This window comes from Micropterus dolomieu, linkage group LG21 (genome assembly GCF_021292245.1).
Source record: "Micropterus dolomieu isolate WLL.071019.BEF.003 ecotype Adirondacks linkage group LG21, ASM2129224v1, whole genome shotgun sequence".
NCBI classification, from domain to species: Eukaryota; Metazoa; Chordata; class Actinopteri; order Centrarchiformes; family Centrarchidae; genus Micropterus; species Micropterus dolomieu.
Genome location: NC_060170.1, coordinates 32,023,130 through 32,050,421, shown reverse-complemented (window position 1 = coordinate 32,050,421; position 27,292 = coordinate 32,023,130). Strand labels below are relative to the sequence as shown.

Sequence of the window (27,292 nt, the reverse complement as noted above, 5' to 3'; positions counted from 1 at the left end):
TTTGAATGGGTTTTGTTTCACAATCCTCTCCAGGGTGCGGTTATCCCTATTGCTTGTCCACTTTTTTCTACCACATCTTTTCCTTCCCTTCGCCTCTCTATTAATGTGCTTGGACACAGAGCTCTGTGAACAGCCAGCCTCTTTAGCAATGACCCTCCTTGTGCAAGGTGTCAATGGTCGTCTTTTGGACAGCTGTCAAGTCAGCAGTCTTCCCCATGATTGTGTAGCCTACAGAACTAGACTGAGAGACCATTTAAAGGCCTTTGCAGGTGTTTTGAGTTAATTAGCTGATTAGAGTGTGGCACCAGGTGTCTTCAATATTGAACCTTTTCACAATATTCTAATTTTCTGAGATACTGATTTGGGGGTTTTCATTAGTTGTCAGTTATAATCATCAAAATTAAAAGGAATGAACACTTGAAATATATAAGTTCTTAGGTGTAATTATTGTTGATCAGCTTAACAGTGTCCAACTTCTTGTCAAGAAAAAAACTTTCTGGATCTATATTACTCTATGATTATCCTTTCATATCTTGTGGCAATATAGTATGGGCAAGCACATATAAAACCAGTCTCTATTCCATCTTTGTACTACAAAAGAATTTGTTTTTCCTTTCACATGTTCTTATGTCTCAGATCCACTGTTATCACACCAGCTCAGTTGATCTGCTATATAGTCAGTTTTACAGAACTGGTCTTGGCCAGGGTTAGGTTATCCTTGTTTTTATTTATTTTGTTCCCCTTGGTCTTTTTATCTGTAATATTGATTGTTTGGAAATTATATTCTCTTCTTCTTTTAGATATTTAAAAATATTAAATGTCTGTAAATGTGTGGCAAGCATATACAGCTGTCTTTAATTTCAATGTTGAGTGGGTTCCTTTTACCAGCCCTCAGGGATTTTCTCATCCCACATGTGCATTGAATATTTCTTCTCGTCTATTTTATTTTATTATATAAAACAAATTAAATAACTAAAATTAAAAATACAAAAACAGTCCACTCACAATTGTCCATTGGTGTTACAGAGTGGAGGTTGTCTCCTCACAGATAATCTTTGGCCGAGTGCAGACAGCATACAGACAGCAACCCGACAACAAAGTTAAATTATGCCCTGCCAAGTTACTCACGTATTAACATTATTTAATGACAGCTGATATGATCCACTAAGATTGTCATTCTAACCTGTAAAATCCCAAGATTGCACGGGCTAAAATGAGAAATAGCCATCTAAATGTTTTTCACAGTGCTCTTTACTAATAAGAAGGCAAAGGAGAGATAAAGGACTTTTTAATCAGCTTTATTTCGTACGACACTGATCTATTACAACATGCCCGCACTGGCCCCGATAAAGATCTATAGGATCAGCTTGGGACATCTCTACTTTTCTTCCATTTTGTAGACAAAATTATTTATCAATTACTCAGATAAATAATCAGTAGATTCGTCAATAACAAAAATAATTGTTAGTTGAAGCCCTGCATAAATGATGTGTGTATTGATGATGACAGGTGCATTGACTAGGCCTATAGAACGCATGTGTGTAAACAAGCATGCATAGCTAATCGTAACTGCATGTGCTTAAGTGTACGTGCTCGAGATGAATGCAAAGGCAGAATCACTGCTGCTGGTGAATGTGCCGCGCTGCTTTCACAACCACCACACTGAGCTGTAACCCAATGCTTGACACTGGTGTTCACCCCAAGCAGCATGGGTAACACAGGAAATCTCCACCCCAACACACACCCCCACCTTCCACCATTCCCCTCCCCTGAGCTGCTCAGTTACAGCACAGAAAGACTCTCCTGGGTCCTGGCTGTAGCATCTAGCAGTGGACTGTAACGCTTAAATCCCAATGGAGCGTGTGCACCCCGTGGCATCAGTCAACACAAACACTTGCAGACACGTTCATGCATGTATGCACAAGAAGTCAAGGCGTGAGCATGAGCACACAAGTACTTCACATACCCACCATAACTTCTTCAAACACACGTAAAAGTGCATCGCTGTGTCTGTGTAATCCTGCTGCACTGAAATTCCGGCAGCAGCCAACACAGCACGTGCACACACGCACACACTTTGACTTTCTAAACCAAAAAGACATGTGGAGGGTAATGCGATTACATGGCTCTTTGACAAGAAAACACTTCCTTGCTCAGCTAAAACGCCAGCAGTGACGCAGAGGAAAAAGGGAGAAAAACTCTCCTGAACAACAACAAACAGAAAAGAAACACAGCAGCAAGGTCAGACAAGCATTTGTCACCTAGATTAAACAAGTCAAGCTGGGGAGTGAGCGGTAGTGGTGGTGGAGAAAATATTCCAGCCATTTTATCCCTGCTGCCGCCATCCAAACTCATTCTGTCAGCCTGAGTCACATTATTTATAAGGCATTGACCTCGCCTCTTTTCTCCATAGCATCAGCTGACTCTGACACTGACAAGGACGCTCGGGGGAAGAATGCAAGATGGGAGAGTGGGGGAGAGAGTCCATGTAAGAGGAGGAAGAGGGAGAAAGTTGCAAAGGAGAGAGAAAGAGAGAGAGAGAAGGACAGAGATGAGGAATGAAACATCTTATTAAGATTTCAACCAGTGTTTCTTGCTCCTTTCAGCAGGTAGGGGATGACTTTGGGTGGGACTTTGATAAAGTTTCTTCCTGCTTTTTCTGGGGATAATTTGGGATCTCTAATGATTTCCCGAGGGCTAGGTTTGTGTAATAAACTAGTGGACGAACACAAAGAATCTCAAGTAAAAAGTTTGATCATGTCCACCAAAAACAGGGTGTGAAATCAGAAGAAAGATAAGAAAGAAATCAGGCACTAATCCATGCACAGAGGGATCACATCCCACTTTGTAGCTTGCTTTATCTATTTTAAGCACATTTACTCCCAAAATATTTGTTTCAAAAACAGGCCTGCTATCAGAGATTTTACAGGATATACCAGCGCCGATACAATATTATAACAACATTATTATAACATTTTTAAAATGCCTTTCCATTTAAAAAAAGCAGCAACGTTTCTCAAATGTTAAGTGTTGTTTAACCACAAGCAGCTGTTGAAGAACTCTGCCTAATTAAAACACAGTGTAAATATTTTATACCTGACATTTTCTCAGTTCTACAGACACATTTTAGTCAGCGCCAGAAGATTATGGACGTTCTCAGTGATGCACGGCAAAAAGTTTACATTTCTTGACAGTTGACATGAAAAGAAGTTGATATTGATGGAAGATGAGAGTCAAAACGTTCATCTTTACATTCGTAAATAACCTTCAAAATAAGAAGTGAAAACATGGCTGGAAAAAGTGGGTCAGAGATATACAGCAGGGAACGATTAGGATTTCATCTGCTACTTATCAAGTAAAAGCACTGATGAAAGATATGAAGAATCTTATGGAAAGTACATTATAAAACATGTGCTGGGTCATCATAACATACCAGCACATTTCAGTTTTCGTTGATAATTTAGCTTTTTCTTTGATAAGTGTTTCAAATATACTGAGCCAGCAAGGCATTAGTGCAGTTTGGAATTTACAAAGCTTGAACAATACTAAAGAGACAGAACTTGTTCAAATCCTGTAAAGTAAGGCTAAAATGCTAAACCCCAGTATCAGGGGTATCAGTAACACTTGAGATGTGTTTTTGTTTTTTTAAAAAGGGAGACATTTCTTATAGTGAAACTTGCGGTCTGCACTTGTCAGTGCAGGAACTAGAAAGATATGATTTGAAACAGTTCTCTACCATATTTTAGAATTATTAACAAAATTCCCAATATATATTTCCTGTGTGTTGTGGCTTTTTCACCTGAGCAACAAAGCAAGCCGAGTAAAATAAATTGCTGTGTAGGTACTGTAATGACCCAGATCATTTTGAACCCAGCACTTTTTAGAGTGTTGTTAGTCACAGGACAGACTCAAAACAGTCACCAGTACGGCTGCTAAAACCACAAACCCGTATCATCAGCATGGGTCTGGAAACTGATCACCAGCCAGATGAGCTCTTCCTCCAAAATAGCTCTGCCGACTACCAAACTGTGCTCCAGACCGTGGGAAATAAAAGCACACCAACAACAATCACAAAAGAGCATAAAACCAAAACCTTAAATAACCCAGAACCACCACTACTACGAAATAACTGGTAAACAGACTGTCACAATCAAACTCCACTCAGTGATACCCCTTAAACCCCACTGTCCCAGCGGTGGGTCAATAAGTACTAACTCACACTGTGCAGTCAAATATTGTATTAATTAGTCCATTATCCAAAAGACAACTATATTATTTCCAATTCGTAGAAGTGCAGCCATAAAAAAAATATGGAGTCCATGGAGTTTAAAAACATTTTACTCATTGTAAACATCTCAAAGCTTCAATAATTATCATTAAACAACTTAATCTTCTACATTCGAAATCTTTTAATTCAACATACTTCCCGTAGCACAATAACAGTCTACCTTAAAAACTCTATATTTTAATCACTTTCTAAATAAGAAAATCTCTAAACCATCAGTTCTATATGAGTAACCTGTAGCATAAGTGTTAATTACACCACCATCATATAATCGTGTTATATCCCCACAGCTCCTACCAACAGATACTGACTGTGACAGTTCTCCATACATTATATGTAACATATACTGGCTGCTGGGTTTATGCGTTCAGGTGTGGTATACCTGTTACATCTCTGTTAATGGCTGGTTGCAGTAAAGCAAATTGCCCTTCAGGAATACTAAAGATTTACACAGGGCTGTTCTGTGCCATCTGCCTGCTCTTCATCTCCCACATATCTGAGGAGGCGATCACAGAAAACAGCATAAAGCAATGTGACCCTTTTACCACATCACATCCAGCAGCTACCAGTCCACAGGAGCCCTTTAATAACAACAAGGGATGGCCTCTTTTAAATTCGCCTTTTAAATTCTTCACATGCAGGCAGGCTACGCAATACATTTTCAATTATTTTATGGCCGGTGTTTGTTTGTTTTTGTCTGATGCTGACTTTTAATGTGGTCTTAATCTCCACATGGATGATCTGTTAAATTACTACTCTTACTCTTTAGTACTCCATATTTTTCTTGTTCTCAATCTCTAAACGAATGGACTTTCATTTTTATCATCTTATTCTATGCAAATCATTATGCAATGTAATGAAAACTGCTACACAAATTGTTATTGTTATCATTTATGTACCATAAATTACAAGCATAGTTTTTTCTCCAGATATGTCTAGTTGAAACAGCAATCAGGTGTTTCAACTGCAAGGAAAATTAAAACAGCAAATCTCCTTGAGTGTGTTATGATATCACATATTGGGAATCAATGGAGATTCCGTTCAGATTAAGCGTTTCCCTTTGACAAAAAATGGTGACCACAGTAATGAAACAATCAAGCACACCCTGCTAGCGTTGGAGCGCAAGGTTAGCAACATCCATCAGACCAACACTTTACAGTTTGCTGAGCAAAGAACTTAATGTCTGTCCAACGCGCCCGTCACTAGGCAGAGTTAGAAGTGCAATCAATCCATGTCAGTCGTCAATAACTTTTTTTTCCCCCCAACATAGAAATCTCAAACCACTGCCAATTTAAATAGATAGTGACCACCCTTAAACATTTCACACATGTGATTTTGTAAAAATAAAAGTAACAAATGAAATAACTAATTAATTAATAATCCACAGTGTAATTTGAATAGCTTGTTCATTTATGAATATATTGACGTCAAACCACCTCTTATCTGTCCTGGAAATCCAGTCACAACTTTCACAGCTGTTAGTTGTTCTTTGTAATGTTCAAATGTTTTTATTAAAGAAGAGCATGTTGAAGTAGATGGGTATATATTGTTTTTTTGTTTGTTTGTTTTTTACTGTGGTATTTGAACTGGGTATCGAGAATCATGGAATTTCACTGGTATTGGTATCGACAACTAAGTCCATCATCCCCAGAAGACGAATCACGAAGAAGGAAGAGCTATTATACAAGACAGACCTGAGATCAAATATATATTGTACATAAACATCATAACAAGATAATTCACACATTAGATCACACGCAGCAGTCATCACACACAGACATAATTAATAGCAATGAGTAATGAATCCTATGCCACTGAAATGCTGTCCAGTGTTTTAAGGGCATTGACTGCACCATGAGCATACAGGACATTCCCATAATCCAGTGCCAAAAGTAGATGGACTTTCTAATTGTGGTTATTGGTTATTAAAAGGAGAAACAAGCTCTGTTCGGATTGAAAAATCTAATTACAATGTTCCATTTTTTAGGAACTTTTTCAACATAAGTTCAGAGTAGGAAGCTCAAAGCTCTATACTCTCGTGCAATGCAGAAATGTTTTTTGGAGTTAATGCTGCAGCAGTGTGGAATTCATTCATTCATTTATATTTTGTTGTACAATCAAACCCAGAGGACAAATAATAAACACACTATAATTATTGAGCCTTGAGAGGTTTTGTTGTCCACATATTATTACAATGCTTCTCATAATTGTTTTCATTATTACTGGCTCTACATCTGCATATCACGTTGGCTCACCATATCTATTCTGCTGGTATTTCTATATGGGTGTAATCCACTGTTACGGCCCTTCGAGCGTGGGCTCACGACAGCGTTCCCCTGCCTGGCCTGCATACCAATTAGATGCTGATTAACAGCAATGCAAGGAGACGTTTTAGAAGGTGGGTGGGGGAGGGTTGTTTCTCTGGGTCTGAGGGCGACCTGATGGAAAGGGTCCCTTACATACACAAACACACACAGATATGCATTTGCAAAAACACTAGGCCTCAGGTTAGAGCTATTTATTGTTTGCACTCCTCAGTCATGAACATGTATGTAACTATCAGCACACACTACAGTGTCACTTGCAGGTAAATGTGTGATTAATGATGGCCATGAATGTCACTGTGTGGCACAAGCTTCTAGTGACTGACAAAGCTTCACCAGACTCCATGTCTTTTAAGGGGAAAAACGGAGAGTCTGGCAGTAGCTTCTATTGGCTGGTTAGCTCTAATAACCAGCTCTACGTCACCGTCCATGCATCAAAAACTGTGTAGCAGTCTTTGCTCCCTCACTCTTCTGTTGCACTTTTAAAATATGCTAGGATAGGAGGGTTCTAGCAGGATTTGAGCATGAATCATCATGACAAACTACACAACAGTTGTTAAGACATTAAAAACAAAAACATGACAGTGTGCTGGGTGTGCTAGTTGTCAAGGATCACCAAAATCTTTAAGATCCACCCTCTGGGAGCCATGAACGTATGTCCAAATTTCATACTTATCAGTTCAATAATTGCCATCCCTACAGTCATGTCGCCACCATGAATTTAAAAAAGCATTACAATAGAATAAGCTTAATTTACTTGCTCAGTGGTGCTAAACTATCCAATGTCATGACATTGGTATTGGTAATAGATATCACATTTCCCACAAACCCCATCACTTAAGTTTGAAGATACATTTGTTAGAACTAATTTATCCATTGGCATGTCCCTCCTTTCACCATCCACACTTTCTAGAAAGCTTTATTCCAGTTTGCACCAGAATCAAACACAGTACATCCTGGTAGGTACTGTAAGTAATAAGAGCCAGACAGGAAAAGATTTTTCTTTCTCTTCACTAGCAACATTGCACTACAGAGAGGAACTGGGGGAAAGCAGGGAGGGATCAACAGTTCATCTTGTTTGAATAAATGTCTTTAGGCATCCAATCCCATTGAAGCTCTAGCTCAAGGACTGTAGTGCAGCATTGTATATCTGCAGGTTCACTCAGAGACACCATTAACCAAGCCTCCATTAATGACTTGCCGGCGGAAGAAAAATCTGTTCACAGCTCTCTTTTCTCCTTTGTACATGCAGTACATGAGCAGCAACATGTACGTGAGAGGCTGCATGTTTGTCTGCCTTTGTGTGTGTGTGTGTACCACACTGCAGTCAGGATGTCTGCTTTTAGCCGGTCGTTGTAGGCTGATTAATTTTGACAGGCTGCCTCTCAGACCCACTACAAACACAAGCAGCAAAGAAACCATGCAGAATTTCCACCGCAGGACAGCCTTGGTTTGTTCCTGACCAGATATTGGTCATTCTAACAATTAAACCACTAAAACTAAACTAAACTAAACTGAAATAACTATATTAATAACTACAACTGCCAAACTGCTTTAATCTGTATATGCTTGTTTTTACATATCTTCCAGAAAAAAAAGATAATATGACGCCATGCTAAATTCCCGCCCAATGAATCAGTCAACTGTTTGTATTTCTCATCCCAACTGGAACTGAACCTGCATGAGGCAGCTTTGCTTGCTTACAGGTGGCCAAAACCAGCAATTATGACAGCAGAAATAATTTAACGGCAGGTTTACCAACCCAGCTGGTTTGGGAGACTATATACCAAAGAGCAAGAGACAAAAGCTCTAAGGCTAGGGAGTGGACTTTATGAGTACTTGCTAGCTCAGTTTTAGGCTGGATTAAGCATTAAGCTGCTATTTGTTGCTATTTGTTAGGACTTCTCATCAGTCATCTATCTAGTGTCACCTATCTGGCTAATTACCAGATGTCATGTATAGTATACTGTTGACAGAGAACCATGACTGTAAGCCAAGTATGTACGGTGTGTACGGTAAAAGAGCCGTCAAATAAACAGCTAAACAGCTGCTGTTTATTGCAAAACTCTCCAGAGACTGAGCACTGCAAGTTGTTTATCCTGATTATCTTTTCACTTACTAAAGTTCAGCAGCCTCTGCTGAGATGTGTTGATGCTACAGGAGAACAGAAATAAAATTTAAGGCCCTTTAGTTCTACTACTCATACCTGATAACATAAGAGTTGCGGCAAGTGGAAGAATCTATAGAATCTAAACTAATGGGGGTGGGATGCTCTTCTCTGTGATTCTCAATGACAAAGAGGATGGAATAAATTATTAATTATTAATTAATTATTAATATTTTCTTCATCTTTAAGCTGTAACATCTGATTTTGAAATCTAAGGAATCAACAAGAACCTGACTAACCAATTTTCCACCAACATATTATGAGGTCACACTTCATAATTGAAAAGAGGGCAATTAGAATTTAAAGTGTTTCAGGTAGGAATTTATTTTTTTCACTATACCTTCAACTTTGTCCATTAAGTGTTGTGTATTGCATTTTAAGCAGAGAGTAACTTGATTGCAAAGGGAACAGCAGTATCATCGTTGGACATAACCAGGTTGAATGGTTCAGACATTAAAAGAGTAACAAGAGCTGGGTTTAAGTTTGCACCGAGCATAGTGCGAGAAGAATTGTATTGAAATCAAAACATTTTCCTCCATTTCTTGGACTGGCCACTACTAATGCACCAACTTAAAAACAAAATAAAAAAGGACCAATATGTTGTAGGGCTGTGAAACACTCAAGCCGCTAGAAAAACAGGTAAAAAAAGCCAAAGGTAACAGGGTCTACACACCTTCAGTAAATGGTCGTCTAAATGTAAAGAGCACAGTGGACAAAAAAGAGGTATGTTTAATGCATAGTTGTATGGAATCTGCTGAAATGCCACAGGGATACAATTAGATAAAAGGCTTCCCACAGGCGGCTGGTATATTGAGCAGTGTAGCAGACACGATCTTTAGTAACAAGTCAACACTGCTATTAGCACAAACTAAAGATTTCAGTGTTCTTTCCTATTCAGAACACAACAGACGAAAACTGCCCAAACTCCACACTGTTCACTTGACAGCAGTGCCTTGCAGGATTAATAACGAGAGCCAGAAACTCTAACAGGTAGCTTTTGTGAGCACGTGCATTTCTCTCCCCCTTCTGTCTTTTCACCCTCACTTTCCTCAGCTCTGACAAGCTTTCACTTGTGCTTGTTTTGAACAGAAACACCATTGTGCCTTCTACTGCAAACAATGCCTGCTGTTATGTGAAAGGGCACAAAAACACACATTAGCTCACTTTGCCTCTTTTGTCTGCTAGAGATTCTTGTCATGGATCTGGTTGCAAGGCCAAGACTAGAAGGTTAATGACAGCTCCGGACATGTCAAAGATGTCAAGTGGGTAGTGCTGCTGAAGTGCTCTTGAGCAAGTCTCCGAATCCTTTCCAGCTTTGGAGGTGGCCTGAATTCTGTTTTGCTGTCAACATTCTGAGGCTGGGGAAAATGATAAACCTTCTCCCTGAAAGGTCAACAGATCAGCATGTTCTTGCTACACCTTAAATCATGACACAATACGATGGTACACCAACATGTTTCAAGGCAACGTAAGGGGAAGCCTTTTATCATAAGTAAAGCACTGCAGGGACGACATGCTGTACCTTACATGGATCCTCAGCAGTATATCTCTATTCAACGATGGTGCAGACACAACCAAGCCTGCCCTTGGTTTTAACAATCCCGCCTGCAGCTACAGAGGCTTGGAGAGGCCTCCAGAGGTATGTGACCCTCAGTTACATTTATAGGCTTCAGAACTGATAAAGGTAATGCCACAGGCTACAAAATGACTGGCAGCTACTAGAAATACAGCCCTGTTCTGCCAGCTATAAAACATGGTATGGAGAGGCAGAGGCAATGCACAAATCAAGTTTCATGTTTAAAATAATAATTCACTTGTCACTTTCATTTTGAGTGGCACCCTTCATAACGTTTATCAAAATTTTGAATTAAACCTTTCAAACGCAAAACTTACTGTCATTTTTTTCTACAGAGAACATATGATGCTGCTGCTGGATGATAGACCGGAAGATTGACTTCATAACTTTCTCATTTACTGGCTGACTGATTTACTAACTAGCTGGCAGACTGGCTGCTGAATGCTGTCTGATTGACAGACGTCCTGATTAAATGTATGACTGACAAATGAACTGGTCTCTCCGTTCTGGCTGCCACCATCCTTCACTTACACACACTGACGCCCCACCACCCCATTGGTGTAGCCTGTCAGTGTGTGTAACCGTTTTCCACCTCTTGTATTATTGTGCAAATTGACGCCAAGGAGAGCAATTCACACACACGGAGACCTAGTGGTGTGTGTGTGTGTGTGTGATGGGGGGGGTGCTTCCATCTCCCTCTCAGCGTCTTGGCAAGCGGGAAGGGGAAATATGATTATCCAGTGGGGGAATTGTTTCATCAACACCTGGAGCAGATAAATGAAAATAGGAGGATTTATGTACTGAGAACAAGCTTACCTCTGCTGCCAGGAAGCAATTAAGCAGGAAGCTGGAATACAAACACCCAATACTCGCTCCACACCGGGGGCACGTTTGGAGAACTGATAGTGAGCCTTGGGGAAAGCCAACTAGAGGAAAAGGGAAAGGCATTCATTCCCACAAAGTGTCCCATTAGTGGCTGATAACAAAGTGTCTGCAAAGTGTTGGGATTTCATTTGACTCTGTGTTGGGGGGAAGCGGATGGATGCTCGCCTCCCACATGGCTACAAATGGGCAACGCTGCATGTCCTGCCTACCTGCTGTAACCTCTGAGAGCAGGAATGTGCAAATGTAATCATCAGAGTGGTGTGTGGTTCAGTCTTGTTAAGTGGTATCATACTTATTTTTGGTTTCAGGTCTAAAGTCTTACAGACCCATACTGTTAAGTCAAATGTCTTGCTTTGTATTTTCTATATAAAATTTGCTTTAATTCTTAAATTTGTTTTCAGGCCTTTACATTTTTAATACATCTTGTGCCTGCCTTTTTACAGCAGGACACATTGATGACCAATCACAATGTAGAAATGATGGTGACTTGTAGCAGACATCTCAAAATGGTTTGGTTTAAGGAATAGCATCAGGTGTCCATGCACCACATGTATTAAAAAAAAAAGGGTGGCAGGGTCTATACAGTTCCATTAAAATACCAAAGTTAACCACATATGTGCAGGTTGAGACAAATGATGACTACCTGCCATGTTTGATCCATTAAAGATTCTTGCAGTACGAGAAGTATTCTTGCTTCTACATACATCTGCTGTCCTTTAGTCTGCAACCACAGCAGAGCACTGAACAGTGAGACCGGGCATGTTCTACTAGAGAATAGACATCCCTCGCTTCCACTTCCGGCCCACTTACTTCGGGGAGAATGTGTACGGTAGTCAATGTCGAGAGACAACTTATTTATTGATCCTGCCTATATGATGTTTGTCAATTTAAAAGATAATTCTGTCCATCCAGAAAGTAGCAGTTTTTTTGCGAAAACCTCTTTTTGAACTACATCTCTTGTCTCGCATAATATACGTCACCAACATGTTAAAGTGGTAATGCTAGCTGACGTTCATTTCCTGGTTGTTATTAGCTAGGTAACTTCGCTATGTTCCACGCAGAAATGGATCTCACCTGATGTGTTTAATCCAACGACTCTTGGTCCTTTTAGCAAATCATCCTCTCATGTGAGTCCTTTGACTTTAGCTTCAGTAATGTTAAGGTTGTGATGCAATGTTTGGGTTTGTAGTCTTTGTAAGTATGTATTTTCACAGTCTTATATTTTAATTGATTTACATCAAACTGCAACTTTCTTGATTTTGAAATGTACATTTTAAATTGACCATCATCGTATGTGTAAATCAGAGCACAATTCAAACAGGATCAAAAAATTTGTTGTCTCTTGCCATTGACTGCCGTACATATTTTTTCCGAAGTAAGGTCCCATGGTGATCCACCGGAAGGGGAGGGACTTAGACTCTCTATATTGGGACAAAGTATAATTTCAAAGTAGTAGCAAACATGCCTGCTAATCAATCCAAAAGCTGTAAAATTTAAATGTCATTCCAAAATTTCCCTTTTAAGGGATTTGGCTTCCAAATGGACCTTTGAACTTTGTCAAATTAAAACAAAACCATTTCAGTGTCTGTAGCACACAAAGTAGCACAAGTGCCAGCTTTGAGGCTGAATGGTAAATCAATAATAATGACTGAACGCATCAGACTACACAGGATACACTGAAGATGGGAAACTAACTTAAATCACTGATTCAAGAAACAAGCAGTTAGCCTGACAGTTTAACTGTTGTTTACTATTCTTGCGGTTTTCACTAATAAACAAAAGTCTGACATTTTGTTTGCAGATGATATGAAGCTGTGGGCTGATGAGTAACACACAATGGCCATAAAAATCCACCAGAGACCAAAGATTTCATGCCAATCCTCTCAGATATTTGGTAAACTGACAGAAGGTTTAACATAAATCTTTTAATGAGGGTTAGACAATAGGGCCAACTACGGAACGCCCTCTCTCTGAACCTGGCTGAAACTCAGGCTTGAGTCAAAGCTCTGTCCCGGCATATATCCTTGAGCCAGATCCCTTAGTTGAATAATGAGGAATTATACTATGGAAACTAAAACAACATTTTGGTTTGAACTGCTAATTACCAATATTCTTTGTCAGTAAGTAACAAGGATTCCTTGCTTACCCAAAAATGAACGGTGAGAAACAGAACAAATCCAGGATACCGTTATTACTGTTAGTGACACAACCATGGTACTGTATTTGAACTGCACACAGCTACAGTAGCTGCTATGCTACAAGGCAGAGAGATGCGGAATGCAAACAGTAGCTTGGCAGAGTTCTGTTTACGTTCTCTTGCTCTCATGCGCTGCCTGTTTTTCTTTATTGACTCAACAACTGGCCTTGTGCTCAGGCTCCGACAGTGTGTGTGCGAGTGTGTAATTTTGATCTCATTCCACGCCTTGGGTAAAGCCCTGCCGGCTCTAAGGTGCCTGTCCTCGTTTCAGATGCACTGACAAAGTGGCCTCTCTGAAATGAGCTGTGTGGCCTGTTTGCAGGAGGGGAGCAGATGCATTTTACTGCCTTTGATCTATGAGTAAACAACCTGCAGGCTAAAAAGGGGAAAAAAGGAAGAAGCCGTCAGGGGATGTGTGTGCTGTCTGTACAGTATATAAGGAAGGAGGAAAGGCAGTCAGTGTGAGGTGATCGACAGGGACAGAGAGTAGAGGAGACAAACTCTGACGATACTTTTCTTTGGCAGATCTGTCAGCCAGATCTCACTGTGGGTGACGGAGCTTGTCTTGCCCTTGCAGGTTTTACTGCAGGGGCTATGTTACATATGCCTTATTATATATCCCATTATATTTCAAACACATTCACCCTCTTCACTCTGCTGAGCACACAGCCGCAACATTGACTTTCATAGAGGTTCGGAGGATTCATAAAGTGAGGACTGTCTGAGTTGGCAACAGGTCTATCCTGTTAAAAACTGATGATATACAGAAGCATACAAACTCTAGGTAAAGTGATGTGTAAAATCTGCTTCCTGAACAAAGGGCTGACCGATATGGGGACCTGAATTCCAACACCCACGTTTGTGGAAGTTCTTATTGTACATACTATATTCATATTAAATTAAATGGCATTTTGAACTGGCAAGTATATACCTAATAAAAAGGATCCAGAAGGGTTTAGTGTTTCCCCTATAATTTAATCTTGGCAAGGTCAAAAAGCTTCTAAAACAGCATGTAGACCACAAGAAACTCTCCACTGAAACCCAGGGTGAAACCATCACGGCAACTTCTAATTCTACTACAAAAATAATAGGAATAATAAAAAAGACAACAGGCTTGGATTTTTTTCTAACTTTATCTTAATACGATATCCTCCATATAAATCATGAAGTGACTTTGTAGAAAAAGATGGGGGACAAAATCAACAGCACATCGAGTCATACCTTTATTTTACTCAGTTTTCTCGTGATAACGGGATAATATTCTCGTGGTCTGTACATTTCATAGATCAGTCACAGATAATATGAGTTAGCCAAAGTGGTTGGCTTTGTCCTGTCGCAAAGTAGGAGAAGCCCCACATTTCCCCATCCTTAACCTTAACAGAGAAATGTGGGACTCTTGCAGATAAGTTACAATCATATACAGTAGGTTTGTGCTTTCATTATTTCAACTTCATTTCTGAGAAATCATTCCATCAATAGCGGACGGCTCTGAATACCCATGAGCCTAGGCTGTCGTTGTTATGGAGAAGAAGCCAGAGGTGTCGTGAAAAAAAACACTATTTTGCCGCAGTTGACAACAAAACACATGCGCCAACATGCTGGATTCATCCAAACACAGAATCCAAGGTGATCGTTTATTATCAGTTTTCTCATAAGCTTAAAATTAAGCTCTGCTGCCAGCAGAGCGCGTAACAACATTTTAACTCTTGATGGGATGTTTGTTATCGAAACACACTGGGCTTTGTATTTAACTTCTCTACTTACATGTTCATGTTCAAAAGTGTGTACCTTGTTATCAAAGAACTCAGTTGGTAATCTGGTACTGATGATTCCACCATCATTGTCTGTGGGAAAAATGAATGGACTTTTACCTCTTTTGTCCACTCCTACTTTGCAACTCTATTGCTGGTGTTTTATGCCTGGAAAGAAATTCATGTGTTTTTCACAGACGGAGGACTGCTGATTTTGTGCCCTATTTCTTGCAGTGTAGGCGCTCTGGTGATATTGCTTCACAGCCAGTGTGGACAAGAGGAATGATTACAGCGGCCCACAACTTGTTCAATATACAGATGGTATGTGGGTATTGTAATAAGCTGTTCCTATTATTTCATGTTAATGACCAGTGTGTGATAAATTAAAGATAAAACAATTTTAATACAAGCACTAAGTTCAGCACCTCGGGATAAGAGAACAAGCCCAGATGACTCTTTCCACAGTGAAAACAAAACAAGAACTGCCGTTCTATAAGTATGTAGATTATGGTTAAAAAGTTTCAATCAATCAAGTTAAAAGGATCTCTGTGAAGTACTAATCTTAAATTGGATAACAATGTTCAGCTTATATACACATTTGAGTGAAAGGCCAGTAATAAGCCTGATACCGGGACAAACTGACGGCCCTTCAGCTACAGTACATCAGCAGTGACAAACTCCCCCTCATATACTCCACCTGCCAAAAAAAGCCATTGATTCCATGAGCAAAGTGCGGATGGACGACAAGGTGCTTCATTTCAATAGGAAAACTGAGTGTGGCAGCTCAGCCCAGAGTTGTCAGAGAAATGTCATCCAGACAGTGAATGGAACACAAGTAGAAATGTGAAAGAGAGAAATTCCACATTGCATAACTGCCCTCTTATCTAAGCTCTATTATCTTGGCCACAGCTTGTTATATGGCTGCCAAAGCTATCACACAAACAACTGAAACGGTCCTTCTTTGGCTTTGCCTGCACCCACACATAAACACAGTCACACAGAAAAGGCTAAATGCTGTGAATACAATCAACATACCAACAAACAATAAGCTGTAATAAACTGCAGACTAACATCTCACCGTATCTTATTTCAGACGGGGAGCTGAGTGCTGAGCAATTATTGTCGGCATCACTTGGCCTATAAAGACTATTCCCCTCAGAGCTGGTGTTGGTAGTGAGTGTCGGTAGCAGAAGAGCATGTCAACCACTGTTAAATCTAATTGCTTTCACACCAAGAGCGATCTATTAAGAAAACATGCAGCAGGATTGTCATGACTGCATGAGTCATGGCTTTGAAAACGAGGTCCCAGTGTTTCCCCTATATTCATTCATGAAGGGGCGCCATATCACTACTACCAAAATTTCACACTATCATTATCAGTGAAGCTAATTAGAATTTTCTGTCACACACTGCGCGAGCATGGTAACGCTTGGCTAGCTCCCTCTTCTTATTCTTCATCTACGTGAAATGTACTGTTATAAGAGTAGCATAACTCCTTTTAAGGAATAAGGCTGTGCGTAATATGTGTGCGTAGCGAGTGTGTGGTTGAGCGAATGTGAGAGAGCGAGGGGCATAAAGTGATGGTGAAAGTGAGCGGAGCAAAGGCAAATATTAGCAGTGAGTTGGTCAGTCTGGCAGCAAATGTACAGTGTGGGCTACAGTGTGTTAGTTAATAAATGCAGCAGCTTCTCAAGACCAAGAAAAGTCTGTCTGTTGTTTCCCAACTGCTGAAAAAGTGAAGAACATCTCCCCTGTGCAGAAGAGCATCTATAAATTTAGCTAACGCTTCATAGGGAGTCATTTTAATTAGCCGAGTGTCATTACTACCTGTCCAGTGTTGAGAACATCAGATACAAGATTGGACTAAACAAGTGCACAACTTTGTCCTGTACACTATATTTAGATTTTCAGGTGAGTCTGAAAAACTGTTTAAAAGAAAGGACGGTGGGAGTTGAGGTAAGCAAAGTAATTTAGGGATGCAAACTATTCACCTTTTGAGCTAGTGAGGACACTTTCTTTTGGATTATAATGTTTTAAACAAATACTTATACAGAAGGGGGTTAATAAATATGGTGGTACATGTCAAAAGCTTAGATAAAGTAAAATAAGACAGAAGACGTTTTATTGGAAAAGTAAAAATTTTCTTTATATCTGAAACATTAGTTGTAATTGTGAAAAACTGACAGGGACTATTTTACTTCAAAATGCCCACATTCTAACTGCACCTGCGTGTTACGTGCTTAGCCTTCCACTTTAAGGAAGGTGGCTTTCTGAAGAATCTGACTAGCAGATTTGTGAAAGTAAGTCTTTCCTGGTGTGTGGAGGGGTTTATGTAACATAAGTCAGCCATAAAGTGTGTAGATAAGCTCATGTTACAGTATGAGAGTTACTGAAAGGTAAACAGGTAACTGTTGTGTTTGCTGCAACAAAAAGTCTCTGTTTATGCAACTATACTACACAGTCTTCATTTCTTCAAAGTAGTGTTGGTCCAGAATGTGAAAAGATAGCAAGTTAGCAGCTACAAGTCAGGCTGAAGCCATTTAAAATAGCCTAAAACCAGAGGTATGCCAAATACGTTTTGTAGTTTCGGAGCTGGATGATGAATATTGATAGTCACTATGACACTGACAATTAGGGTTGGGTGGTGTGTACAAAAGGCAAGCCGGGGTGCTTACCTGGAGGTGTAGGTGTGTGTGAGTGTGTCGGGGTGTGGGGAGAAGCGATTTCCGAGGCAGGTGCAAAGATAGTTCGTGGTCATTAAAACCTGCTTTCACAGTGTGGTATAATGTGAACATTTCAGATTTTTATGCGGGTGGGCGGGAGTTTTACAATCACGTCTGGCATCATCTATCGGCCCAACCCTACTGATAATCTAGCAATCCTCACTAACTTTATAAATATCAAAAGGATGCAGATTGGCATTTCATGTCCTAAACATTCAGAAACTAGCTTGAGATGCATGTTTACTAGGGAACAGCCAATGGCTCATTGTGTAGTTTGGCTAACTCACAAAATAAATGTTCACACAGCTGATAAAATCTAAAAATGAGAAGCCTGCTGACAGTGTTGATCCTGCCCTTGATTTTATGGGGACAATTGGACACAGGGAGGTTGGCTCAAACCCTGTAGGTCCAATACATTGTTTGCTAGCGCCACTTTATTCTATAGGAGCATGTTGGTTCCCAAGACAGCATTGTTAAAATCATTGTTAGTACTTTTCCTCACACATGATCAGTCAACAGACCTTTGTGCTGAATCTGAGTCTGCAAGACTGGAAAAAAATAACCTACCCTCTCGTGCACACAAAATACTGAAAAGGGATTCAAGTGATTTGAAGGTTGAAGCAAGCCAGGCTTTCAGAGCCCTCTCTTTGCTCTCTGTCAGCGAAGGACGCGGCTGAAAAGGAAAACAGCCATTACTTAATGAGCCACTTAAAGAGTGCCCTCTCTATTTAGGTTTCATTATTTTTATTGTAAATCCTTCACAGCCCTCTGCTAGTCATTCATACAGAGCTTCTGCGGCCAAGTATGCCATTATATATTAACCAAAATCACAGGGCTGGAAAATACCTCAGCTCAATGACAAATATGATTACTATGAAGTTATCTTCAAATTATTTCTTTTACTCAGACTGCTCAAATGAAATGTATTTTGTTAACATTGTTTAGTAACACGCATTAATCAAGCAATTGAGGAACCGGAGAGGGGTTATGAAAGGCAAAGAAGGGGGACAAATCAGCAGTGTATAATTACCGGGGAACCTTCTAACAGTGCAGCTCCTAATCCATCGCAGGCTCGGAGACAGCATCTTAATCACAGCATAATTACATCCTGTCATTCACCGCAATGAAAACACTGAGACAGGAAGATGGAGGACGGCTCGGGACGACAAGCAGTAAATGGATATATATGCCTACAACAAGCTACCCACGTGCTTTTATGTGCCACTTAATATGTGTCAGCTATGTTGTTCTGTCTGCACATTTCAGCAATTCCTCATGAGTCATGGTACCTGAAAACAAAGAGGCTCTTATTCGGAGGTTTTGTAGTGCTTGTACATTCAGACTGTGGAGTGAAACCTCAAAATAGACGACTGACAGCGCTTCAAAAAGGACCCTTCGGGGCCAGCATGCATTTATCCCCCTACCTTTCAAAAAATATACCAGAGCTGAAAGCCTCAGATACAGACACATCTCTTTTCTGCCTGGTGCCTACTAAGGCTTTTGGTACCGATTGAATGGTTAACATCAGTAAGTTTCAGTATTCTTCACTGCCTTTACATTTATTTACGCTTTTATCCAATTGCTTACAGTTGCTATACATGTCAGAGGTCGCACGCCTCTGGAGCAACTAGGGGTTAAGTGTCTTGCTCAGGGACACAATGGTGGATGGGTCACAGTGGGGGATTTAACCCGGGTCTCTCACACCAAAGGCGTATCTTATCCATTGTGCCACTGCCACCCTCCATTGCCACGCTTTGTTACCGCCACAAATTGTCGATCAGTGGAATAGCGTGATACTCGTGGCAGGAATGTGTAGCGTATCGCCTGCGTGCTCAAGCTTGTGCATGTGTGTCCTTGCGTGCATCCACGATACAAATAAAACAAGAACCCACTTGTCACAACATCGCTCCATGGTGCTAATAGTACCCACAAACTCCAAAGGATAAGCTTCTGCATTTCCGTTTACTTGTGGTGTCTGTCCTGAATTATGTAACGCAAAGTTTTTGTATACTGCTGCTTGTTTTGGTATCATACCCAGCTCAAGGTTGTACTGCATTTATACATTACCTTCCTTAGCGTACTAGTGTACCTTAGTGTATTAATAGAAATCAATCGATCAATCGAGAAAATAACGAGCTGATTTATCAGTAATGAAAATAATAGTTTGATGCAGCACAAAAACATCCTACCTATGTGTGTTGCATCTGTTTTCTAAACTGGCCTCGACCACCTTTTTAAATTTTGAATTGTTGGAAATCTGCCATTTGAAGCTTTTCCTCCTGTTGCCTTTTATTTTGTGTGTCATAAATCCCCCATTCCTGTATACAAGAGTCGTTGTGTCATGATTCCACTGTGTCGTTCTGCCATGCTTCCAAATCCACATGAACACACCAGAACCTTCCTTGGGTGGATATATTTAGGTCAGTGGTTGATGGCTTGGACAGATGCACAGTGGAGGTTCAATCCTGTGTTTGTGTGTGTGTGAGCGAGGGAAGGCCTGTGAATGTGACCATGCATTTATCAGCCATGCTGTTGCCTTCAGTGTGTGACAGTTAAGAGAGAGCCGGGACCGGGGGACGTCCCACTGGCTTTAAGAAAGCTCTCTCCGTGGGATGCGTCAGCCAATGAGCATCGAAGCCTCGGGGGGCTGCCTTGTTAATTAAAGCTGGAGTTGTTTGTCAGTGCCGGCATATGATGCACAGCACTATCACCGTCGGGGGAAAGAGAAAACACGAAGCAAGATTGCTGCAACCCCTGCAACAAATCTGCTGCCTTACCATGGAAGCAAGACATCTTACTACAGCGGCAACTGCTGTGGCTTTGAGTGTCAGTATCAGCTTGCACCCAACCTGCAATCAGATGCAGAGCAGCAGAAGAAGAAAAAGATGGGATTTATAAACGACCTAAGATCTTGTCTAACCTGTTCGTGTCAAGAAAGGATCAAATTCAGCTTAAGCTCAGAAACTGTGGTTATTAGCTGTCTTGAAAGTAATGTTCTGACATGAAGTGTCGTCACTTGCCAGAGGAGTGCTCCTGAGTGTCAGCTGTACTCATGACTGCTACTATGCATTGGTGCTATCTGAATGCTAACAATGGTGATATCCAGTAATGAATGCAATGGGACTTGAGCTATAGAGGTGCAAGAGTAGTTATTTTAGTGTTAGAAAAAATCAAATTCTTTATAACAGGTGCCCGAGTTTGAGCCCTACATCAGAGCACTTCATGAAGAAAGACACATACTTGTAACTGGAATGTTGCTGGCTTAGATCCACACAACAGCTGGGAAAATATGGGTGGGAAAGTGAAGCAGCAACTTACAGCTTCCCTAAGAACTACTGTCATGCTCCCCTAGGGCAAGGGACTTAATTTCCCCATATTGCTGCTCAGTAGCAAACAGCAGAGGATGATTAGTGTAGGTTTGTAAAAAAAAAAAAAAAGATAAATAAAACAGGGCCATGAAGAAAAGAGCAAGCATGTTTAACAGAAATTCCCTGGATAAATAAAGAGACAGACTCTAGATCTCATCAAGAGCTCCTATATATGAAACCAATTTCTTTGTCCAAATGCCCAGCTTTTCAGCTTCCTGCCCTTGACACTGCTGTAATATCACTAAATCAACTAAACCTAAATCCCCATTAGAGTGAATTTAGAAACTCATGCTGCGGAACGAAAAACCCAAACAAATCTGTAAATTCATGTTAAAGCAGATGAACAGAAGGATTGTGGATTAACGAGAGGGGATTTGCCACTACGACGTCACTCACAGAGCAAATGGAGCAAATCAAACATCTTATTAATACTGTGACAGATGGATAATTGTGTCATTTTATTATCTGCTCACTTGTTCGATACCCACAGGGAGACTTCTGGAGGGTTTAAGCCACAGCGGGTAATTGTTTAATAGCGCTGCTGTCAGGTGAAAACCTTCTATTTCCAGGAGCTCAACTTGTGATCACTGTAATATTTAATAAAAAACATGTTTAGTGGTATCTCCAAAGGAATAACAGGAGTAATAATGTATGATCTGGATTTTTATTTCAAGAGATATGAAAAAAACAAAGCTGGACATAAAAGGTTTTCATTTTCTCCTTGCAAAAGCCCACAACAGCAGATTGACTGTGCTTACACTCTTTGAATCATCCCTAACATTTCTCTAATCACAATAAGGTGCCCGTGACAAAGCAGGACAGCTGTGTTTGTACAGTTGATTTGCACAGGTAAGTAAGCAGCTTTCCTTTGAGAAATGGGGGGATTCGAAGAAAATAAACACACTGTAATCAAATGCGGCCACAGCTACAAATTGCTTTGGGCTGTAATGAAACGGGTTACGGGAGCGGGCGCGACCCCCGTACCGTCTAAGCCTTCATCAAGGGAGCTTGATCTTATCAGCACAGAGTTGGAATATCAACAACACCGACCGACCGATTGTGTTTAGAGGCCAAGAGCGCTGGGAGAAACCCATAACCTGGGGCACTTACGGAGAGACAGAAGCAGCTGTGCACGAGTTACAGACTAAAATAGGACAATCAAATGACGGCGACAGTAACCCGAAGGTGACGGGGATTTATGAAACATGTTCATCCCGAAGTGCTTTAGAGAACAGCAAAGGGCTTAGATAGAGATTAAAAGAAACAAGATAGAGTAAATATTGGTAAGTTGGCCATGTGGGCTCATTGAACCCAAGGAGGATGGGATGTTGATGTTGGCAGAAAGCTGATGAGGAAGTAGCCTGACTGTAAGGCTTGATAGAAACACAACCATGCTGGCCATCAGTCACTTCAAAGAGGTGTGGAGGACCCCCCATTCACCCATCACCCGCCGAGGGTGTGTGAGCTTATCGGGGCATGATGCAATAGGTCAGAGCCATTTCCTTGCCAAATGCTGCTGTGTCCTCCTCATAATTAATGAGCAATTAGCACAGGTAGTGTAGGTCATGAGCTCCACTCAAGCATACAGTAAGAAGGTGAAAGCATGAGTCATGACCGATCATCAGACATTTCCATTGGGTACACGCTTCAAAGACTGCAATTAATTCGCCGTGATGCAACTTAGTAACTGAAAACAAAATGCGATGACTGCTGTCACTTACAGTAAGCAGTGAAATACAGTCTAGTGAAGTAAAATCAAGTAACAAATCACAAAACCACCGTGCACATCCCCTCGTGTAACTGCACCAGATCCACCAACATCATTTAATAAAATAACTCCATTTGCATGCAAATCACTCCAATTACCAACAAGTAGCTGGCATGTGAGTATCATTTCACATAGAGCCCTATCATACCTCATTTGCTCAGCCTTGAAACTTAAGCTCCTACGCAGAGCACACTGTTTTCTCTGTGTTCATTCAACATGGATTTAGCACTTGAGTAATAAAACTATTACTGCTCGGGAATGTGTAAAACAAAAAAAATCATATAATTGTTTAGCTTAATTTCCCTCAAAGAGGCAGCATTTTTATTAAGATAAAGCATCCAAAGAGAAACCTTTTTACAAAAACAAAACTGCACTCAAACAACAAACAGGACGTTGGGAGGGACCGATCTGAAACTGTGGGGTAAAATTACTCAAACTACATTAAACAGACATATATACACACACACACACACACACACACACACACAAGAACATTCCTAGAAGTCAATAGGCCAGTGTACTTTGCTGACAGCAGCGGAGACACCAGCATGCTTGCAGAAGATGCCAGTGAGAAGCACTTTGCTGCTGTGACATCCTCAAAGTCTTTCTCGGTCAGCAGTTGTCAGAAGTGGCAGCCACACTGCACAAAGGGCAGAAATATTCACACATATAACATCACAGCGCGCTGCATTCATACAGATCGACAAGAATGGGCACCAACACACATTTTATGCACATTTAATAACATGTAACAAGTTTAGAGAAGCAGTGTTCCTCACTGTGGTAATAAAGGGGGAGTTTCCCCTATTTTATGATGCTCCTGGAATCTCATACTTTTTACTCATGTTGTTATCATACTGTTTGATTTTATGACGTGTAATATTTCTATCCATAGTTTTTCCAACTGTGCATGGTGTCAGTTTCCCTTCTTATATTAATTAGAGGATAACAATAGTTCTTTGTGGTTAAGGTTCATGCACACTTCCTATTCCTGACATATCTCCTTACACACCCACTCTAAGCACCATGAAGTGCCAAGCTAAATGGAATAGCTATATAACCACTGATGACGCGAGATGGGAGGTGGTGAACTGATGATAAGCTCCAAGTGGGTAAATCTACTATTTTACGTATGAGGATGGACATCTAGTTTATATTTTATGCAGTTATTTTGCTGCAAATCTGCATCCAACCTGACTAAGCACTATGTAGGAGGCAAGAGTCAATCATGACTGATTAATACCATTGCTAAGCCTACATGGGAGGTTGTCATTGAAATGAGGTGGCCCGCGGTATGATCCATGGGCTTTCAAATTAGGTCATCATCTTAAAATATGCAGACCTCAGAGGGCATGTAATACGTTAGCTATGTTTATCCAAGCTGGAGATTTATATTTCAACTACAGTAGTGCTACCATTCTCAAAATGAGCAATGGAAAAAAAACAGGCCTGCCTTGTCAGTCAGCCTGACGTCCCACAGGGAGCAATGTTTTATTTGTCATTTGGAACGTAATGAGATAAAAGACATAAGCGGATGTCACCAGAGAACCTCCTTTCTTCCTGAAATCATTCCTCTGACATCAGACATACCACACAGCAATGACAGAAACCGTTATCAGCACATGGCACATCAGCTTGTGTCAGATGAACGTGCAATAGGCAGTTTATCAAAGAGCAAAAATGTCAAGAGTGGCCTGACAACTCATCCTGATTCAGAGTATAAAACAGTCCAAGCCAGAGCCACTACTGACACAGCAGCACCTGTTTATTTCCGCCAGCAAAACATATGCTGCCAATGATTAACATCTCATTTACAAAGCCTTGAACTTGTAATATTCTGCAAACAGAGTTGTGCAATGTAGTTGTTGTCAAACACCTTCATGTCAAGGACTCCAAACATATTTAGCTCCATGAACCAGGTACAAACGTTTATGACTTAGTATTGAACTCTGTAGCTGTCAACAGCCCTGTGTGAAGAGAATCAAACCAAGGATTGATCAGGGACACCTTGAGGGGGGGGCCTGAACCTCTGACAATATCTGGTCTACACAAGCAGATGATTAGAAGAGTCATCCTCATCCGGTCTCTAATTGACATCCTCTCAAGCAATTTAGAGACAAATTAGACTAGTCCTCACGTTGCCTGTGAGTGAGTGGGGGGCCTCAAGGACCCCCACTTTGAGAACCACTCCACTGATGAAGAATGCAGCACACACACACACACACACACACACACACACACAGGTAATGGTCCGGTTACACCTTACCTCCAGACGGTCCAGGCTGATGAAGCTGGCGATAGCAAATCCATCAATGATATCCTCCTCCTGCGAGCTGGACTCCCGTCTCTTCCGCCGGGGGGGACGCGGAGCTCTGGCGGCGGCTGCGGGGTGCGGCGCCTTTTTACCGGGCAGGGAGGCGGCGTCCCTCCCCGGACTGTGTCCCTCCCTGTCGGAGCAGGAGGAGTTGGGGTCGGGGCTGCGGGCGTCTCTGCTTCCTGCCTCCCGCAACCTCCGCACCCTCTCCCGCTTGGACCGGCATCTCCGACCCTGCTTCAATTTCCCATCCATGTTGTTGGAGGAAGCTTGCAGTGTCAAAAAAGAAATATAAATATAACTCCACAGAAGGTGCTCGCCTAAACGCCCGCTGCACCGCGTAACAACAAATTACACACACCGAACTGAGAATCGTGGGGTGCGCTATAACGTGAAGATAGCGCTGCGTGTGTGGAAATAAGAACGCAAATATAGCCTTATAACACTCAATGACCTTGGGTATAAACCTCCCCAATCTCCATTACGATAAGCAAATGTTCAAGTATCCCACTCGGGCGATAGAGAAGGTGCAAAGCGACGCGGATCCACACGTTATTTTGTCACGAATCTGAACTATGTCGACGCGGTATCCGTTAAAGCAGGTGCAAAACGGTGAAATAGTTAAAATCCACGCATTACACTCGCTTTGTAACTTTTGTTGCATTGGAATAATAACAAGCAATGTTCTAACCTCGCTGCATACCGCAGACAGCGCAGAGAAATCATGTCGCTGCCCGTTGTTGTTTTCCACCACCCCAATCCATGATCCAAGGCTGTCAAATAAAGAGCTCGGGATACTATCCGTCCGAAACAAAACGCCTGGCGAACAAGTAGGCTACGTATCGATTGTAGCTGTCGGTTGAGCGAATAAACCCGTACGCGTTGAGTTTTAAACCATATTCCTCTCTGCGCTTCAGGGGCAAAGAATCCCAAGTCTGAGAGCTACTTATGCGCAATATTTCCTAAATGATCCGAACCGTCCGAATAAGACAACCATCCAGTGTGTAATCAAACTCCATGAGGCAACGAAGCGGTCTATTCCAGTTTAGATAATGTTGAGTTTCCTATAAATCCACTCCAGTCCGTCCCTTGGCTGCTCAGTTGCTCGGTGGCTCATGGTATTTTCTATTCGCATAAGAAGGCTTTGATAAGTGTCCTTAAAGCGACAGGAGTGATTAAAATCTTCTCTCCCCCCTCTCATTCCCTTCATCCGAAATTAAGAGACACAGCCAAGCTTCAGAGAACCCACATAACTGACGTATTTCCGCCACCTCTGGCTTACAATTTACCATAGGAAGGAAACTGGTGCTGGGGGGTGGGGGGCGGTGTTGGAGAAAATCATTCTCTGTTGGGCACACTTTGTCACACAAGGCACTATTTTAGTCTGTCTGTCTGCCAGAGCCGATGCCACATCATGCATATCCCACTGTGCTGTGCTGTCACTGGTAGAAAATGCCAGGCGCACACTCACTCACTCACTCACTCACTCACCTATCAGGTTTTGACAACTTATGTTGGCTCTGGCCATCATCCCCCAACTCTATGAGTTCACCAGCAGAGGACTCAAAGTGGAGAGTTACATTGTCAGACTAATGTGAAAATGTCAGGAGTGTGCAGTAAATATTTGAAGTGTGTGTCACCATGCTTACCCTGCCCCAGCTTTGTAAACCCTACAGCGGGGTTAGTGCGTTTCCCACTTTGCAGCATGGGGACCTCCATGGAGTTCCAGGGAGTGATCTGCAAAGTAAAGCACAGCTTCATTTATCTCCTTTCTAACAGTAGAAATGAGGGCAATGACATTATATAATCACTGTATTGTGTAACAATTATTTCCATTATAGGTTTCACTGCCCCTACTGTTAACTCCACCTACTCTACTCTTACTTTATGAAGGTAAAAAAACATGTTCTGAATTGGGCCACGAGGTTCTGTGG

General features: G+C 41.3%; 1 protein-coding gene across 9 annotated transcripts in view; it reads right to left on the bottom strand.

Annotated features, from left to right (window-relative positions):
* fbrsl1 (fibrosin-like 1) overlaps positions 1-27,073 on the bottom strand; it is a 270,501-nt gene extending 243,428 nt beyond the window's left edge. For all 9 annotated transcript variants that reach the window (XM_046034084.1, XM_046034076.1, XM_046034083.1 and 6 more), the window contains exons 1-2: positions 27,008-27,073; positions 25,311-25,627 (exon numbers count right to left, since the gene is read on the bottom strand). In XM_046034084.1, the coding sequence (XP_045890040.1) occupies positions 25,311-25,627; positions 27,008-27,065 (375 nt within the window). In that variant the 5' untranslated portion in view covers positions 27,066-27,073. The remainder of the gene's footprint in view (positions 1-25,310; positions 25,628-27,007) is intronic.
* Positions 27,074-27,292: the final 219 nt, after the last annotated feature.